The sequence below is a fragment of the Eleginops maclovinus genome, chromosome 12 (assembly GCF_036324505.1).
Source record: "Eleginops maclovinus isolate JMC-PN-2008 ecotype Puerto Natales chromosome 12, JC_Emac_rtc_rv5, whole genome shotgun sequence".
Classification (NCBI taxonomy): Eukaryota; Metazoa; Chordata; class Actinopteri; order Perciformes; family Eleginopidae; genus Eleginops; species Eleginops maclovinus.
Genome location: NC_086360.1, coordinates 8,190,027 through 8,210,117, shown reverse-complemented (window position 1 = coordinate 8,210,117; position 20,091 = coordinate 8,190,027). Strand labels below are relative to the sequence as shown.

The 20,091-nt window shown below is 37.1% G+C and overlaps 2 protein-coding genes across 2 annotated transcripts; both read right to left on the bottom strand.

Moving 5' to 3' along the window:
* Positions 1 to 1,074: 1,074 nt before the first annotated feature.
* On the bottom strand, positions 1,075 to 12,539 carry fbp2 (fructose-1,6-bisphosphatase 2). The gene is made up of 7 exons (XM_063897186.1): positions 11,872 to 12,539; positions 11,165 to 11,327; positions 10,391 to 10,483; positions 9,155 to 9,295; positions 8,105 to 8,238; positions 3,185 to 3,308; positions 1,075 to 1,615 (listed from the first exon to the last, which is right to left on the bottom strand). Exons 1-7 carry the CDS (start codon positions 12,042 to 12,044, stop codon positions 1,430 to 1,432), a joined length of 1,014 nt encoding a protein of 337 aa, XP_063753256.1. The 5' UTR covers positions 12,045 to 12,539; the 3' UTR covers positions 1,075 to 1,429.
* Positions 12,540 to 14,029: 1,490 nt separating this feature from the next.
* On the bottom strand, positions 14,030 to 19,464 carry fbp1a (fructose-1,6-bisphosphatase 1a). The gene is made up of 7 exons (XM_063897184.1): positions 19,212 to 19,464; positions 18,179 to 18,341; positions 17,457 to 17,549; positions 16,620 to 16,760; positions 16,397 to 16,534; positions 16,046 to 16,165; positions 14,030 to 14,952 (listed from the first exon to the last, which is right to left on the bottom strand). Exons 1-7 carry the CDS (start codon positions 19,379 to 19,381, stop codon positions 14,758 to 14,760), a joined length of 1,020 nt encoding a protein of 339 aa, XP_063753254.1. The 5' UTR covers positions 19,382 to 19,464; the 3' UTR covers positions 14,030 to 14,757.
* Positions 19,465 to 20,091: the final 627 nt, after the last annotated feature.

The following is a 20,091-nucleotide window of genomic DNA, read 5'->3' as shown; positions in this document are numbered from 1 at the left end:
TGACACTTAGAGTCACATGATTCCATGCGAAAGCAGCTGAGCTCACTGACGTCTTGCACTGGATCAGAGAGGATTATTGATTCTCTAACAATGGGATTGATTCATGAGGAAACTTTAGTCTGGTCACTTTACATGGGTCTTAAAGGTATGAGGGGGGTTAATCGACTGTAACCAATGATTACTCATTTAATATAGGGGCATATAAAGTAAATTATTTAAAGGTAATTTAAAATAAAATGATAATTTGGTCTGACTGACATAAAAACGGTGGATAATATAAACAAAGAACATTATGGGTATTTTTCCCTCAAAATGTCCCATAAATAATTACCCAATTGGTGATTTAACTTCTTGTTGTTTGAGTAATCAGTCCATTGACTTTCAACACTTTTGCCGATGGTATTGAACAATGAAATACATAATTTCTTACTAATCAGAGGTAATTAAAAGTCATAAAGAATAAGTATTTGGTTAAAGCACTTACAGTATTTTTATTAAGGGATGGGAATAATATCAATGATGTGTCTATACATCCATGTACACTAGAACACATTTTGATAATATGAAATGTTAGTATGTCATCTATCTGAAAGACTCACAGCCAATACAAGTTAAATAAGATGTGTTTTTACGGTGTGTGGGGCCCGATAGGTGTTCGTTTGTGTGTGTAACATATTGACCTCCTCTCAGTGTAAAAGATCAAATGCAAACAGTGTGACTGTGTTGAGCAACCTGAGGAAGGACAACTTCAAGAAGAAAAACCTGCTGTAACAATTTCCTGAATTACAGAACTTTATATATGTAAAATTATACATATTTGTAACATTGAAGTGCCCCCTCTTTAACCCCCCTACCCCTTATGTTACTGTCCTGTTATGTTGTATGTGTGTGACCATTGTCCTTGTCCGTATTTTGAAAATATACATCAAATCTAAATAAACAAATATATTACATATTAATATATTCTGTGATTCAGGAAATTCAACCAGTGTTTTTAAAACATATCCTACTGTATATTATAATTACAACTTCAAAATCAGGTGCAACAACGAAATGTACAGGGAGCCGCAGAACTAGTATTTGTTCATTTATTTATTTGATGAAAACAAATAATCTGTAGTGATATTTATTAAGGTACGAATGACCTTTTCCTATGTTGCACAATTATTCTGCAACTATGAATAAATACCATAGGTTTAAGTTACCTATTTAAATGAACGATTAAAATATTATGTACATTTTTATTTTATTATTCTATTATTCCAGTATTACTCCACGATTTGTGATGAATTTATACATTTAGAATATAACTGCTAAATAATTATTCCATTTTGGTACATAGAGATCCAACAATTAAATCCTGGTATTCTGAGAAAAACAACATTCGTTTGATAGAAGCGTTGGGAGACCGCTATAAAGCTGTGCAGCTTCACTGGTGCTTCTTGACAAAGGTCAGGAACTCGTTTACGTCATCGGGGGAGCCCACCACGAAGGGGACCCGCTGGTGGATCTCTACGGGCTGAACGTCCAGCACCCTCTGGCTGCCGGTGGTGGCCATCCCGCCCGCCTGCTCGATGAGGAAGGCGATGGGGTTGCACTCGTACAGCAACCGCAGCTTTGGGCAGGAACAGGTAGAGAAAGGATATCGTTATCGGCACATGCTTTATAAGCAGGCTGTTGCCCTTTTAAGACATACTACACTGTGTTTTTTTTCACATTTTCAAGATATAATACTTGTTTTTTCGTTGTGTTTTTGACATACTATACTTTTCATTTTGTAATATTTTTGAAAAAAGTACAATGTCATTCTTTCTGATATTTTCAACATACTATATTATCGTTGTTTTTCTTAAATTTTTGACATGCTATACTTTGTATGTTTGTTGATGTTTTTATACTTATTGTGTATTTTATCCATATCACTTATTTTGTATATTTTAATGCATCAATTTATCAGTATTTGCTCTGTGTAACCAGACCATAAAAACAGATTAAACAAGGAAACAAGAGATATGTAAAGCCTGTTCAGATACCACTGTGATTTAAATGTTCAGAATAAATAGGAAGCCTTAACCTGCCTGTCTAATAACACAGAAAGTGTAAGGTCAGTGAATTCAGAATCTATTATGAGACGCTATGTGCTGTCATGTTTTCATTCAGACAGACACCACAACAACAAGCAGTTATTCAACTTCATGCTGCTGTTAAAGTCAAACTTCTAATCTCATTTCAATGTTTCGTTTTGCAATTTGAGCTTGTTGTGATAATGAGACATTGCTAAAGGGGTAAACAAAGACAGTAGGTTCAACATAAATAGGTAAGAGGTTGTTGTCTATCTCTGTGACGCACCTCGACTGTCTCTGAGCTTTATTTACAACAGGACGAGAAAAACAAGCTCCAGCCTCAGGTTACATACTGCTCCTCATTTAGCCTGCCTGCACTGGTTACCAGTTTCTTAGAAAACATTTTTTTAAAGTGTACTTCATGGCCAGACTAGGGTGCTGCAGTGAACGTTTCATAAAGGCTCTCAGATCTGCTGTCCAGAGTCCAGGTTAAGGTCAAAGGTGACCAAGCGTTAGCGTAACTCAGGAACAGTTAGTCTGCTGACACTGTTTTTCAAACAAGACAAGACACGCTTTACTAGTGTCTTTGTTGACCTAATACAGCTCTGTTGTTCAAAGACCTGAGATTAAGTTTAACTCCATAGTTGTTTTATGTTATCACTAGCTTTTGGGTACATGTCTGTATCTTTAAAGTGATATTTTATTATTTTATATTTGTGATTTGACAACACAACAGCTAAGCGGTTGAGTCTGAGCAAGGAGGCCAAACCTGTGTGGACAAGATGGTCTCTGGGATGACACTTGATTGATATTTATTTGTAATCTGTTCATTTTACATTTGTTTTAGATGCTTTATTCGTCTAAAATAGTGCCTAGTATTTCACCATTATCCAACTATATGACTGAGAGCCTTGGTGATGGTTGAAACAGGTCTGAGAAAAAAGTGTCACCTGATTCTTTGTATTTACGACTAAACCAGACATATATGTTTTCAATCTGCCATGAAGAAGATGTAAGTGGAATCATATATGATTATATGGTCAATGATGTCAATCTAAAAAGTTTTATGGTAATCTGAATCTTTGCTGTGATATCGAAGGTTCGTGGAGGTCAGCGGTTACCTTCCCCTTGGGGCTCTTCTCGTTGGCGGGGTACATGAAAATCCCTCCGTAGGCGATGGTGCGGTGAATATCTGAGACCATAGACCCCACATAACGTGCTCCGTAGGGAGAGCTGCCATCCTGCAGGAAGTCAAAGGACATTTTAAATATTAGTAAATGTAGAAAGGAATTTCAAACTGTAGTGCATGCCTACTTTTGTTCAATGATTTTTGATCTTACTTTAAGTAAAGGAAGCAAAACCAGGTAAAATGAAAGGATTTAAAATCTAAAGTAAACATTCTGTTATTATAGCTACTAAGTACCAAAAGTAAAAATACTTATTATGTGGAATTGCTGATTTCTGTCCATATACAGTATATTATATTATATTATATTACTGGATAAAAAATTCATGCAAAGCCATAAAGAAATGTCATTACATGTCATATAATGTATTAAAAAATGTCAAAGAAATGTGTGCCAGAGTTTCAAGTAAACGTTTATTGTATATGTATATATGTTTAGTATATTAAGCCCTTTAATTGTTTAAAAACGTTAGATTTTTTTTTAACAGATCACAATAAAGTGTGTCATTAACAACAAGTTTTTGAGGCTATGTCATAAAAATGAAATAAAAGAAGTCTTAGAACAGTACGGGCTCGAACGTTGTTAGCTTCCTCTTGGAAAGAGAACAGCAGCTTGTTTTCAGTTACAAGGAATTTCATGGTTGGTGTGAGAACTCCACATGAAGGATTCTCACATGGCCATGCAGCTTGAAACCGCTCTACTCTTCATCATTTGGTCAATATGTAACACTTATTATTATTATTATTATTATTATTATTATTATTATTATTATTATTACTATTATTATTATTATTATTATTATTATTATTATTATTATTATTATTATTATTATTATTACTATTATTATTATTATTATTATTATTATTATTATTATTATTATTATTATTATTATTATTATTATTATTATTATTATTATTATTATGCCAAAGAATCAATGTATGAAGAATTTGACCTAAATCAGAACCTTCTTCTGATCCAGGCAGACTGTTCCTTTGTTACCCTGTAAAGAGTGTGGGATCTTGATCTAAGGTCATCTGACAGTCACTTCTAAACATAGACATTATACAATGTGTTGTAAGCACTTTGATAAGTCTTCATTTGTCTATTTAATTTCCCTAAAACTTTCTACCCAGGATTATTCAATGTTTTAATGTGAATGCACGTTAATGTATGAAGGGTCAATGTGACCCCTCTTACATTTAAATAGAAACACGTTCACTTCATGCAGCATCAGTGAATGAAATACAGTGTGTTGATCTCTTTTGCATTATTTTCTTTAGTTAGAATTTGGAAAAAATAAGCGAAACAATATTTGAGAAATGCAAAAGTGCAAAAAATAAATTGACAAAGCACAGTGACGTGATTTCTGCGACAAATACTAGTTTTTTTTTAAATCTCATCTTTGCAAACATCAAAGTGGTTGATTCAGCCAGTTGTGATGCATATTCGGCTTTTCTAGACACCTGTAGTACATACTTAAAAACATACTGTCATTTCTAAACCTGTCAGTCAGGCGGCTCATTTGAAAACTGCAGCCTCAGCAAGTCACTCTGACCTGCCGATGAAAAAAAAACAGCAAAACAACAGGCGGTCAAAGTCCGACAGCAGCTTCTGCAACACACTTTAAAACCAGAGAGGGTAAAGGATCTGACAAACATCGTTTTATATTTTGTTGAACTACATCCCGGAGCAAACAATCAATCACCTTGGCTGTAGCTGGACTGTAATAAGCCTGTCCAATCATTTCATTTGGCCTAAATCACTTTCTCACTAGATCTATTTTGGAGCTTGTGCCTTTGCTTTCACTGGAAAATATTTGGCAATATTGAGCCACATTAATTCTTCTAATGTGTGATTTAATCTAATCATATGAATCTAGTTTACTCTATCCTGCTGGCTTCTTCATTGTTACCCACACTAGCATTCTGTCTGCTGCCACCACAAAATCAAGTTTTATTGGTAGATCTCTCATTGCTTAAGAGCTCCTCCAATTCGTTTCACCAGTTTTTTTTAAGACACACTGATTCCACAATTTAATGATCACTCCATAAAAATCCACTGTTAAACCGAGTACTTCAAATAAGACAAACAAAACAACTGTCCTAAAGTAGAACCTGGGTGATGCTGCCCTGAAGTGTGTTGCATGTTGAGACCGACATAACGTGATGCAGAGTCATGTGGTGCTGAGTCACATCCCACTCATCGTGAGGGATGGGTGTGTGTGTGTGTGTGTGTGTGTGTGTGTGTGTGTGTGTGTGTGTGTGTGTGTGTGTGTGTGTGTTCCCGTATAGTATTTCACAATAACAGACGCTCTCACGCTACACAACACTCTTATAAAACACATCCACCTGGCAACAGTTTAGACATAATGAAACCACCTAAAATAAAACAAGAAAACGAGAATAGGAAGAAGGAAGAAAGGGTGGGAAAATTGTGTCTGAAAATGATTTGCAAAAAAATTCTATTCATGACGTAAAGCTTACCGTATTCATTCTGACGGAGAAGGCAAAGAGTTTGTGACCTTGTATTTCTAAAAGTGTTTTCTGCTTTTGGCGGCACATGAACTCACAATACTTTCAGAAATCAGAAACAGTTGTATTGCCAACACATATTTTCCTTGGTGTTTTAGTACTCAGTTTGACTTTTGAGTTGAAATAAACAACCAAGAATGCAAACAAGTCTGATTTAAACTGAGTGTTATGTCTCTGGGAAAGGGTTTAGGAAGTTATTAAAAAATGTGTTGTCATTATAACAATTTTCCAGACTTTCACATGTGATGATTTGCCTACAGCAGGTTACAGGCACGCTTAGCGCACAACTGGTTAAAGTGAATGAGAAATGAAAATAAAGTAAAAGGACACCATGTTCAAACTACATTTAAACTTCCCGCAGCATACTTCTTTTGGGCAACATTTGCATTCCAGTTGAACTTGTGAGGCAAGTTTCTGCTATTTTCACACTCATAGGACAATGAGTTACAGCGTGGTTAACTGCTGCTTTATGCTGTGTCATGATGCTGGTGTGAGTGTAACATGATGATGAGTGTTCCTCCGATGAAGGATTTTCACTGACAGAAGTAAGTGGCAATAGGAGCTCTGTGGCGCCACTTTTTTCCATGCAAAAAGTCATAAAGGCTCTGAAAGAATAACTCCCACAGGAAACTAAGACAAGCACCAGAGGTCATAAAGAAGTACATGGCATCTTATTGTTAAAAAAACATGACTAAATAACTGAATTTAGACGTTTTGTTTCGATATGTAACGCACTGTATTTCCTATAGTACACTATAAATATTGCTTACACTTGTATCATATGTTAGTGTTAAATTCAGATGTAACACGAACAAATCTATAATACCATGAAAGGCAATAGTTCAACAGTAAGGCAATTCAAAGTGCTGTACAAAAGAGAGGAGAACATTTTAAAATATATTCACAGTTAACGGGCAATGTAAGATGTAAAGCGTTATCTCTGAATTTATAGGCTGAGATAAATGTATTTCCAGTTATGAGATCCATAAAGACCAGCTGCTGCACAGCCATTCATTTAGGTGTAACTGTTTGAAACATTAGGAGTACTCCGGACCGAGGAGAAGAAGTGGATTTATTCTGCGAGAGTGGTTCGAAACATTCCTTAAGATGTTTTGTTTACTTTATCTGCCATGACCTTGCTGGACTCCATTCTCTGTGATGTGAATTCAAGCCAACTACAGCTGCTGTCCTGAAGAAAACTTTACAGGGCAACTTTTCAGGGACAAAGTCTTTATATTATATTTATTGAGAATATTCAAAAGTATAATCTAACAGGTTTTAAGTCCAATTTGGGGCCACTGTGGCCAACCAGAAGCTTCAGAGATGGGCATTCAAGATGATATGATATTTGCTTAAAAAAAAAGAGATATATCATCGATTCCATCACTCATGACTTTGAAGACATGTTCGTGACCCTGCTGCAGAAGTGCTGAGTGTGTTTTGTGGGGATCAGAGTTTCCAGATGAGTAGCTGCAGTTTCCTGAGGAACACCATGTTTCCTGCAGTAAACTGTGTTGCCATCCGGCAGCTCAGCTGACCGAGGTTCACCCTGTCTGAGCGGAACCACCACACTCCTCTCATGGATCACATGTCTGCTGGTCGGCTGGTTGGCTGCTCTCTGCCTCTACCAGGGTGCATAAAGATTTTCACCTCAAATGTCCCCCTTTTCTTTACATTAAGCTTACAACTAAATTAAATGTTTATGTTCGTATTTGAATGTCTAGTCTAATACTACTGATTCCTCTTAATTTTATTTGAGCTGCAGCAAACCGTTGGCCACCTGTAATTTTATTTGACTTTTGACAAACTTTGCCAAATCTTTAATCATTTTCACAATAAAACTAATGTAATTTAGAGGCAAGTTCCTTATTTATGCTAAAAAAAAGAAAGAAAAAGCAAGATTCCTCTTAAGGTGTTGCTCTTTAGAATTTACCCTTTGTGTGTTTTTACATCTACAGTATTACATAGTGATATCATTAGTGATATCACTATGTAACACTCACGCTCCCATTGGGTCGATCTCCAACACATATTACATGATAGGCTAAGGGAGCGGGGCCATTTAAACTCATTCTGCCAGAGCAAATGCATTGTCAGAATTCATGTGATGAGTGTAAGAAGCCGCTGGTGTTTCTTGTCCTGAGCATAGTGCAGTGTGTCAGCACAACAGGAGTTAATTTTACCGCTTTAGCTTTGGATAAAGGTATCACATTCAGAACCACAAAAAGTGGAAATGATCAATGACAAAGCTTTGGCTTGGGTAATGTTTGTAATATGTTCATCGGTTTCTCTAAACTCTGTTTCACTTTGGCTCTCACCTCGGGGGTACTTCTTGTGCTTGAGGTACTCGTTGATGGAGGGGTGGAAGTACTTGGCATAGCCTTCATTCAGACTGTAGATCTTTCCTTTCGGCTTGATCTTCACATTCCTCTCAGTCAGGATGAACTCGCCAATGGCCTGAGGAACAAGAACAAAATGTTTAGCTTGGATAATGAAACAACAACAACAGATTTATTAAAACAGAGAAGTTCAAATTATGAGTTAGGTTTGAAAAAATGTTTTAAAACAAATAAATTAAAACAAATGTATATGCCTTTTGGGACAATTCTGGAAAGTCATGGCAAAGAAAATATGTTATTTTCAAAAACCTCAATATACTTGTAAAGAGAGTCCATTGAAAATGCTAAAGAGTCTGCAAAACCCACGTTCTGTATTATCAAATAATACCGTAACATAAAATAAGAGGATTTGATTGCAAACTTTTTAGAACACTCTAGATTTCTCTCAGATGTTCTGGAGGCACAACAACAACAACAACAACAACAACAACAACAACAACAACAACAACAACAACTTACATTACCTACAAACATGAGTTGACTATTTACATCCTGTTATAATAAAAGCTGCTTTTAAGGCAAATCCTAATGATCGGTTGCCTCTAAGAATCAGGAATATGATAAATGTAAGATCTTGTGTGCATGCTTAACATCATAACATGCCTTAAATTATAAAAACATCCAATATATTAAAAGACTTTATCAAAATGATATTTAAAAAATGGGAAAACTGCCAATTTAAAGAAGAAAAATCTGACATTTTGCATCTTCAAGGATTTATATGAAAAGGGTATCACTAACTACTGCCAAATCAAAAAGATGTACTGTATGTGTGTTTACAGTCCCCTGCACCGCATTGAGAAGACCTGCAGCATGCAAGAATGGTTGACAGAACAGTGTGTGTTTTCTCAAATAAAAGTTATATGGCAATAAAATCATATAACAGGAAACAGCTGAGATAATAATGTCTGGCTGGGCAGTATGCTGAAAGAAGGAGCCAGCAGTGGAGGTCAGAGTGAGAGTGAAGCGCTCACAGGGTCCAGTGTGAAGAAGTTGAGGCCGGCGCCGGTGCTGATGGCCACCAGGGTGGCGCTGCCGTACAGGGTGTAGCCCGCACACACGATGTTGTTTCCTGCCTGCAGGGCATCTTTATCTGTTGGCTCCCCCTCTGTTACCTGGACCATAAAACAACAGATAAAACAACAAAAAGGAAAACAACAACAGTGGTCCTTCAAACACTATGGACCTAAGGGTGTCTGTTTCAAGTACCGCATGCAAAAATAAGTACAATAAATACATTTAAATACAAGTACATTGTTGAGAGACTTTATTTATTTTTTATTTTTGTATTAAAAAAACTGATAAAAAAGTATCCGTGCCTTGACCGACTGCAAAATTAAATTGAAGTTAACAGTATTGGATCAATAATTATAATCCTGTGATACAGTATACATTATTCAGAAAATGGCCATTCTCCATAGTGAGTATTTGATACTTTTGTACTAATTTATTAACATTTTGAATGGCAAAGTTCTTTCACCACTTCAAAAGGTTCGGTCAGCAAAAGTAACGGGACACATATCTGCTACTATAGGAAAAACAATATATATATATAGAATTAGAAATCAAGAAAACCAGGTAAAAAAAAAAAAAAACGTGTTACAAAATCCAGACATAAATAATGAATAATTTATCTAAAGTAAGGCAAACCTGGATTAGTTGGAGAACAGTGCTCCCTTGTGTATGTAGAGAGCAACTACATCTTTAGATGTTTTCTTAAAATGTAATTATCCTCCCACATAACTTACACATATACATGTATTCTGATGCTTCACATCATTTGATACGTTTAGTTATTATAGAATTATTTGAAAATAGAAATTACAAAAAACTATATCTGTCTGATGTTTGTTTGTCTTTCTTTTTGTATTTTAAGTTATTTATCCTGCAGATTTGTAGGCAAGTAAAATTGCATACAATGTTATCGATTGTTCTTAATGCAATAAACACAGTCAGAGGACTAAATATCTACTGAATGAGTGAAAATAAGATCACAGGTTTCCACACAACATTTGAAACTATTACATTTAAAAGAAGAACCCAGATACATGTTCAGTAAAGAGAGTTTTTATTGTAAAATACATTATTCACCTTATAAATGAATAAGACTGAAATGAAAGTCATAAAATGGAACCCCTCTTTCTGAAAAACTTTCTTACATTGTAATTTTTTTTTCATGGCTTGTGCATCACTGCAAAGGACACACTCACCCGTTTGTAGATGGCAAAGATGGTGCCGATAGAAGCCAAGCAGTCGATGTTACTGGAGCCGTCCAGAGGGTCGAAACAGACAACGTACTTTCCCTGTGACAAAACAAACAGAATATATGATGAGAATAATAAATAAAAATGTTATTAAAGCTGTTTCTCTTCATAGGAGACTATCAAAAACTGACCTCTGAATTGAAAATAGGTCATAGGTAAACTGTACTCAGTTGTTTGTTGCTGCTATACATCTGCTATGAATTTACCAAAGTCTAGTTCAGCAGCACTCAGGAGTTTAATTCAATAACTTTTTGGGTCCTTCTGTTATTATTGAAATCCCTCTAAATTAGGCCGCCAGACTACAACAGCTTATAGATATAACTCACAAATATAAAGTGATGGGTTTGAAAATACACTAGGGTGACAAACAATTCAAAATACACTTTCATCCTCCAAAGTTTTTAGGAAACTACAATGTTGTTTCTTTTGTTGTTGTACCTTTCTATGTATCTATATACATCTATGTACAAGGAAGCTTTACACTCGTGAACAGAACTCTCGTGTTTATAACTGAAATAAAAGCATGTATAGATCATTCTGTAATAATTGACTGACTTAATTATGAGTTTAACTGCTTTTAGGAAAGTCCTTTTGAGAAGTCTGCGTGCTGCTGCCTGGGGATTGATTAAAAGCTCGTCCATTCCAATCAACATGTGAAGTACAGGAAAGGTGTATTCCGGCACAAACCCTCGTCCCAACATCAGTGGGGTTGCTCCTCACCCTCTTATCTTTGGGGGTGATGATGAGCTCCTTGTTCTCCTCTGACACCATGCAGCAGGTGCTGTAGGAGGCCTGCAGCATGTTGATCATCAGGACATTGGACAGCACGTCCAGCTTCTTCACATCGTCCCCTGTAACGTTCACGGAGCCCGCCAAGCCCTGCCTGTGACCACCAGAGTCAGAATTTATACCGGGAGAAATTGGGTTTTGTGACAGTTGCAAATATTTGTACAACCATAAGAAGTTCAAATACAAATGTGCAATCAAAGATAAGAAGAAATCACAAAGAATATCATTATTTGTATAATCTAAAGTTGAAGTGAGTGTGGAAATGCACCTAAAATCACCAAAAGCTCACTCTCTTTGCATACAACACAGCAGGCTTTCAACACAATCAATCATATCACCACCACCAGTGTCTCATGGGTAAATCCTCCAGTTACACACACACCTTAAATCAAATGGGGTAGTGAAGCGTAAAGTCAAACAACCACCTATATCAGGACACTGAATTCCTAGCAGCCCTGGCTGCTGTTCTTCAGCTCACCTTGACCTCTCGGTAAAGGGATGCAAGCAACGCAGGTTTTTTCACTCAAAAATATCAAGTTTGGATCAGTCTTTAGTTAAATCAGTTAAATAACAGAAATATATCACATACAGTAATGTATGGTGTTCCATGTATCCTACTCCAGTACCTCAGTACTTACAGGTGGGCTAGGCCTGCCTTGCGCACAGCACAGGAAATGGCTTTGACGGCGGTCAGTATAGAATTGATGAGCTGGGTAAGCTCACCGGTCGCCCCCTTAGCCTGGCGGCCGGTCTCGATGACAAACCGGGTCAGGGTCCATACGTCCGTGTCAAAAGCAGACTGGTCCGACATGCTGGTTTCTGCTCCTTTGGTCCCTCCTGGTAGGCAGCAGATGGGGCAAAGGACAGGCAGAGAGTGAGAGACCCGATTACAAGCCACGTCCTTTTCATATCCAGAGCCATGACGGCACGCCAAGGGGAGCTATTTGTGAGTACGGAGGCTTGAGGCTGTGTGTGTGAGAAGGGTGAGGGGGTGTCAGGTGTCAGCAGTGCAGACAGGCACAGCTTATTCCTGCACAAGGAAAGCCCTGTGTAGTAAAACAAAAAAGAGCTTGCAACTTCTTAGACAACAGGAGCTCAACAAAAACTTGAAGGCCAATCCTCAGTATTTAACAGCAATTTGTTTGCACACGACCCTGAGGTCCTTTGAGTGCTACATATCTCCATAAATGTTCTACACATTTAGGTTCATGTGGTGCAGAAGTGGAGAAAGTACTTTGCTTAAGTAAAAGTAGAAATTCTAATGTCAAAAAATACTTTTGTACTACTGAATTCAACATTTTACATAAGTAAAAGTACAAAAGATTTATGGGCGAAATGAACTCAGAATGCGGAACGGCTTTTTCCACAGTGTTATTTAATTATAGAATATTATCTTATCCTGTCATTACTAACAAATACTTGTATTAGATGTTAACGTTGCTTTTTATATTTACATATTTTTTTAAAACTGGGTAGATTTGTAGAAAAGTACTGTATCTTTACATATAGGAATATCATATCATTTAATATATAAAAAGTAACTATTAGTGTTAGATAAAGTTAGTGGAGTAAAAAGTATGAATTAGTAAAAGTAACATAAAGAAAATGGAAGAACTCAAGTAAAGAACAGTTATGTCAAAACTATACTTACGTAATGTACTTGAGTAAATATACTTCCACTATTTATGTGGTGAACAATGAATTGTACTCATGTTAGAGTAAATGTTTTTCACAGAACTGAAAGCATGTGCACATCATTCTGTAATACGGTTTATTTCACTAACAACTTACTCTTAGGTCAAACAGGGTTTTTAGTATTTTATCGGAGCTTCAACACGACACACATTAAAGCCAGAGGGAGAGATGTGAGATATAGTTAAAGCAGATTCAGTTCTGCAGCGAGCGCTTAAAGGTCAATAGGTCTCTGTGCTCTTCCACTGACCTTTAGCTGAAAGGTTGACTCTGGATAAAGTATCTTGACAGTATATCTTCTAACTTTTCAATTTATAGAAATGCAATGACTTTATTTTTAGTCATTCATTTAATCTCTCGAGTATTTGCCTATTCTTCCCACATACGCTACCGCACAGGTTTCAGCTGTTTGTATTTCTTCTATCCTTTTATAATGATTTGTAGTATATATAAAAGCAGACACTTAATGCATTATTTACATTTGAAACCGTTTGGGCACCATATGAAGAGTATTTTGAACAGTAATGCAGATATTTTTGAATACTTAATAGGAATGCAACTGCATGTGTATGAGTTTAAAGGGACCCTATTATGCTTTTTGTCCTGCTGGTGTTATATATGTTTTTGTGCACGTAAACGGTTTGCAAAGGCTAAAATCCAAAGTTCCCTCGAGAGGGAGTTTTTCGCCTACATAACTCAAACATCTCGATTGAAATCCTTTGTTTAATTTCGCGACAAAGTGACATCAATATGTAACACTCGCTTCTATTTACTAGAATTTTCAGATGTATAAACTCATGGTTTGGGTTTTTTGAAGCACCCGTAACATAAACCCAAATTGCATCCCAATCCAATTCTTCAGTCAATATCTCCCTACCCCATGCTTTCATGCCTGATGTGGGCATATATTTCTGGGAGTTGAGATTGTTATAAATAAATGAAACTATTTGTTTTGGAGCACTCTGCACCCAACTCAGAATAGGATGTTCTTTCAAATCTGACCCCCAGGGACCCCATAGGCTTCACAGGCAGACCGTATTCTAGTGTTGATCAATATTATATTGAGAGACCAGTTTTTGAAAGTCAAGAATACAATTTTCTCCATTAATGTCCTGAAGAGTTTTAATACCTTTATCCTCCCACGCTTTGTTGTTAAATGGTTTGACCCCAGTCAATAGGTTATGATTGTTCCATAATAGAGATGACTTACATCACACACTTTTAAAATTCAGCAATTTTCCTGCTGCTCTGAACACTTTAATCATATAAGTTCAAATTGGACCGTACATTAAACCACATTTCTTGGTAGATATACCTAAAAGGAGAAAGTCCCTTAATCTTTTTCATGCTATTAATTCTTGTTCCATATTCTTCCAAGATGACTGATTTTGTCTTCTTAAACTCATCTGGATTTATTGAGAGACTCCAACATTCGACAACGTTCACATATTTAAAAGGCATAATGGTGTATGCATAGAGGTTGTATTGGTCCTTCACCTTACTAGAATGTATCTTCATTTTAATTTAAAAAAGGCACAACGGGAAGTAAACAGGAGGAACACTCTTCTGTTTTTTTAAGAAGTGCATTTGTCTATTTTTTGGCACTTTTGACCTTTGGTAGCTTTGTGTGGAATATGTGCGTAACTTAGCTTATTGTACAGTGTACATTGCTCAAATAACATTCAAATCCTTGTAACTCCAATCTTCTTGAATGTAAGAAACCATTATCAAATAATACATTTCAATCAGGCTCGTAAACAGGCAGACTTCCAGTTTGGTGACACAAGGTCTTTTGCCCGACCGTGATGGTTGTGAGAGTAAGTCAGTGCGTCTCACTTCTTCTTTGCATGTTTCTTGCAGATTGCGATGTATTCCATCACATCCTCTTTGGAGCCCATAGCCACTGGAGCCCTCTGGTGGATGCTGTCGGGCTGGATGTCCAGAAGGGGCTCGAGGCCGGTGGAGGCCAAGCCACCCGCCTGCTCTATGATGAAGGCCATGGGGTTGCCTTCGTACAGCAGCCGCAGCTTTACAGGAAAGGGACGAGTTTAGCTTCAAAGTCAAACTCTTCATAATGTTTATTATTATCTAAAATGTGATTACCTGTTTGCGAGGCTCTGGATAGTTTACTTTCATACTTAGTGAACAGTCTTTCCCTCCTTTACTACAGTATATTAGGTACAGTATATTAACTTAATTGAAATGATTTCAAGGCAATAGTCCTGTGAACATTGAAACAGGTTTTTCTTGCAGTTATCTTTCCACCATCAACAGAAATGACTTCCTAATAAGGAATAATTACAGCAAGAAAAAACATGTTTGTTGCTGTAATTATTTATTTTCTCATTTGTAGTATTGTTTTTAAAATGGTTGTTTTTGCATCTTTTCAAAAATAATAAAGTTTGAAGTAAATTGAATCTTGCAAACCCTGGACATTTGCTTTTTAATTTAATTTTTGACTGGGACTCCATCGGTCATATGCAGTACAAGTCAGGCACCTTCTACCCTTTTAAAATGTGACAACATGATGTTTGTCTCAGTCTTGCAATCACTGGAGGATGTAGAGAGTGAAGAAACAACATTTTGTGGCTTGGTCTCAACAGAGTACTTTTGATGGAAAGTATCCTCAGTGTATTTAAAGCCTAACATAAGTCATTCCTCTGGTTTTGTCAAATAAACATGAACATTTATCAAAGAGTCACGGTGCTACACTCATGAAATGATATACCCTTTATTTTAATCTTTAATTTATCACCTGTTTTTTAATGTACATCTACAACATAAACGCTTAAAAAAAAAAAACAAGGATCGAGAGACAGATGCATAAATGGATAATAATGCTTAATAACGGCGGCCTTGTCCTTTAAACTTGTGTATAAAAATGCGTAAATGCAGGATGCAGATTTTGCCATGGTAAAATGTTAATATCACAGTACAGTTTCATCTGTTTACAAAATACCCATACACTTCCTTATATAAATATATTTATACTCTCAATTCGTAGCACTCACTTTGTTCAAAGATGGATTTTTTTTGAGAGCATTTATAATGCCTTGAAAGTGTTTTTAAAAAGTAGTTTGATATGTGTAGGAGCAGCAGAAAGCAGTAGTGGTTACTTACCTTTCCTTTGGGGCTCTTCACATTTCCTGGGTATAAAAAGATGCCTCCATACATCAGTGTTCGATGCACGTCTGCCACCATGGAGCCAATGTAACGGGCTCCGTAGGGCTCACTGCCATCCTGCAGTCATTTCAATTATTGCATTAGAATGTTACTTAACCTTGCACTAGACAAGATATACATTCAAAAACACACCTCTGATCTAAGACTGCAGATAAAGTCTATCTTGACAAATACTGGTACATTTAGATTTAAAGTATGTTGATTACTGTCCATTGTCCCCAATTTATAAACACATACAGAAACATTACCCTGCTTAAAGCTCTTCCCCTCACATGACATCAGTTTTACCTCAGGGAACTTCTTCTTCTGCAGGTACTCTGTGACAGCAGGGTCAAAGTACTTTGCGTATCCTTCGTTCAAGCTGTAAATCTTGCCGCGCTCCTTGATCTTCACATCTCGATCAACCAGGATGAATTCGCCAATTGCCTGATGAACAAGAAGTGACACTCAGTAAAGATAAAAACAAGATTTATTTGAATGTAAAAAACAGGGCCTTGACAAGAGCACTGACCGGGTCGAGCATGAAGCCGTTGACTCCCTTTCCGGTGGAGATCACCATCATGGTGGCGCTGCCGTAGAGGGCGTAGCCCGCTGCCACCAGGGTCCTGCCCGGGTGCAGGGCGTCTTTCTCACAGGGCTCATCATCTGTGGTCTGAGAGAAACATAAAGTTATGCCATCGGTCATGGAAAATGGTAAACTGACTGTTTATACAGTGCTTATCCAGTCTTTACTACCCCTCAAAGCGCTCATTATATATACCAATCAGGGTTCATTGATTCAAACACAGGGAGCAATTTGTTGGTTAAGGCTGGTTGCTGTTGAGGGAAGTTAGCCAACACCAGGTAAGGGCACAGCATCAAATTTATTTTTATTTATGCAAGTTAAGAACAATTTTGAGTTGTGGGTAATGCTGCAATCTGTTGATAAATAGAATCATCATCAGCACATCTCTATTCGTCCTACAGAGGGGAAACTTGCATTTTTACAGCAAGTTAAGAACTAAAGATAGCTGAATATTGATTAGATTTAAAGTTACCTTTCATTATATGGTCATTTAAATGTGGACGATTAAATAAAAGGAGAGTGGAATTTGTTTGACTTGCCATCTAACTAAAATGGCATTACCATTGTTACATTATCTCTGCCATTGAATAGAAATGCTACTGAAAATAAACATTGTTGTTAGAGTGGACTTTAGGTTGATAACATACTTCTGGGGGGTAATGCTACATCAGTATTACAATTAGAAACAGTGATTATCAGAGACAACTTCAGTCAGTGTGTCTTGTCCTTCCAAAACTCAAACTGATGACCCTTTATCATGGCGATTTGAACCTGTGCTAGTACCTTTTTGTAGATGGCAAAGATGGTCCCAATGGAGACGAGACAGTCGATGTTGGAAGAGCCGTCCAATGGATCAAAGCAAACAACATATTTGCCCTGAAAAGAAGGAAGAGGGGAGTTATTTGTCATAGGATTTGCAAACCAAAGGTATGTTAACATTCAGGTTTGCTCAAGAAAAAGCATTGGTGTCACAATCTTGAGGTTGGACAAACAAATGCAGTTCCTTATCATGAAACAGTCAAAAAGCACATTTGAATAGAAAAGTTTTACATCCTGAATTATTTATATTCTTAATTACTATTCTTCCTTTTTCCTGTCTTTTGTTGGTGCATTGCTGCATTTCTTGGCACATAGCTGCCACTTATTCATCACTTGTTTAGTGTGACACATTGACAGTGATGTTCATGGGTTTCCTTGTGGCCGTGCATGAGACAAAGAAAAAAGCTAAATGTCTCCATAGTCCTCACACAGTTTACAATTCCTATTCTATGAGGATGAGGGAGTACTTGAACATAACAGAATGAAATCCAAGCTTTTTTAACCAAACCAGTTATACGAGATAAGATCTGATAAAGAAAATATCTGGAAAACCCAGAGAAAACTGGATGATCTTGTTTTGCTCTGCCGACAAGTCCTTCCAGATATGAGATCATAACTAATTAAGAGCAGGTTTTCCCAATAGTCCAAAGAACCCAGCATCTATAGTCTTAACTGAACAGACTTACCCTGGTTTCTAGCTCTACAATAATGGCCTTCTCGTTCTCCTCAGACACCAGCACACAGGAGGTGAAGGAAGACTTGATCATGTTGATGACTAGATCATTGGACAGAATGTCCAGCTTCTTCACCTGGTCACCCGTGACATTGGTGCTGCCAGCAATACCATAACTGAGGACACATGGAAGATGAAAAAAAGTGAGTGATAAAAAAAAGTCACTTTTTCTATATAAACAAAAGAGGATCAAAAGTGTATTAATGTACTTTAACAAACTACTTTAGACATTCAGCTTTTGGTAGTTTTACATTTTGCCTTCTTTTGTATCTTAACTGACAAAAGGTTATTTAAACCGCTATTATGCTTTGTGATCGAGTAGGTTTTAATGGAATTAAATCATGATAATCTCCTGATCTACTCATACTACTCTAATCCATCTCCCGTTAAGAAAATCAAAAAACTACAAGTGATGCATGACACTGCATTTTCAAAGAGCAACAGCATTGACCACGGAAGTCAAGTGTGAATCAGAACCTGTTACTAAATTCAGCATGAAAAAGATTCCTGTTCACACAACAACGAATACAAAATTATACAAAAAAAAGTATCATTTATGTTAATAGTTCATGAATATGTTTTTGTAATAAATACTTTACCAGAAATACTGTTAGATGGCATCAGTAAAACAGAGTTAAGGTGGATCAACACATCACAAAGTCATGATAACAAAGTCATAAGCAAAATGACAAACCATTAAAAACACATTAGTTTATAATAACGACAAAAAGACAAGGAAATACGTTGATTGGGACGCAGCAACACATGAATTAATCTAAAGGGCCCGGACAACAAGGCTGAATATAATAACCAACTTGTAAATATTTGTTTTGTTTTATAAAAATAAAAAGTATAAAAGGGGGCGTGGTAGTTTAAAGTACGGGCTTCCTTAGGGAACCAGAGTCTCCTGTTTTGTTTATGCCAGCGTGCATGAGGATGAAAGAACTTTGTTGCTATAAACAAACATGGGAGTAGTGTTTACTCACAGGTGTGCGATCCCAGCTTTACGCACGGCGCTGGAGATGGCCTTCACTGCCGTGCACAGCGAGTTGAGCAGTGTTGTCAGCTCCCCGGTGCCTTTGGCCTTCCTGCCCTCCTCCATAACGAACCGTGTCATGGTCACCACGTTGGTGTCGAAGGCTCCCTGGTCGGTCATGGTGACAGAAGCTCTCCTGCAGCAAGAGCGAGTAGAAGTTGCAGGAAATGCTGCAGGATTTAAATGCTCCGCAACGCGGAACTGGGGTGGGGGGGGGGGGGGGGGGGGGGGGGGGAAGACACCACGGGCCAATCCGGTGCTTCACGAGAGGTGTGGCCCCACTGGAAACACTATACGCTTTGTACACACTGAAATGGAAGTGTTGCCAATAGTGGGCAGTGACCAGAAATATTGAAGCTGTAGACGCCTGAAGTCAAACTGAGGTTGCGCAACTAAAGGTCGTGTACTTTTCAGCCGGTTTCTAAGTTTGCATGAAGAGTATCATAATGATTACTTATGTAGATTGCTTTTGGACAGACTAACTTGTAGCTTGCATATTTATTTGTCCCAGACATGTGTTCCTAATTTACCCTTTGTATCCATATTTCTGCCTCTCTCTGTCCGTCTGTCAGTAAGACTGCACGCAAATGTTCAAACCAGAGATGCATTCATGGCAAATTAAAACTTGTTGAGACAGAGAGAGGGTGTTATAACATAAAAATAACTTAATCAAGGTAAACATTGTGTTTGGGGTGACTATTTTGGAATGGTTTACATGTTGAACTCAAAGTGCAAAAATATATCGGTCTAAAAAGATTTATAAAATATCGTTGTTTTTGTATTAATAGGAGACACTATAAGTTATAATAAAAAATTAAATCATTTAACAG

Coding starts and splice junctions, on each gene's coding strand:
- fbp2 (XM_063897186.1), bottom strand. CDS start 12,044: ATGTCGGACCAGTCTGCTTTTGACACGGACGTATGGACCCTGACCCGG. Junction 10,484..11,164: donor TCACCCCCAAAGATAAGAGG/GTGAGGAGCAAC, acceptor GTTTTGTCACAG/GGAAAGTACGTTGTCTGTTT. Junction 3,309..8,104: donor CTCAAGCACAAGAAGTACCC/CCGAGGTGAGAG, acceptor CTTTGACTTCCT/GCAGGATGGCAGCTCTCCCT.
- fbp1a (XM_063897184.1), bottom strand. CDS start 19,381: ATGACCGACCAGGGAGCCTTCGACACCAACGTGGTGACCATGACACGG. Junction 16,535..16,619: donor ACGGCTTCATGCTCGACCCG/GTCAGTGCTCTT, acceptor CTTGTTCATCAG/GCAATTGGCGAATTCATCCT. Junction 16,166..16,396: donor AGAAGAAGAAGTTCCCTGAG/GTAAAACTGATG, acceptor AAATGACTGCAG/GATGGCAGTGAGCCCTACGG.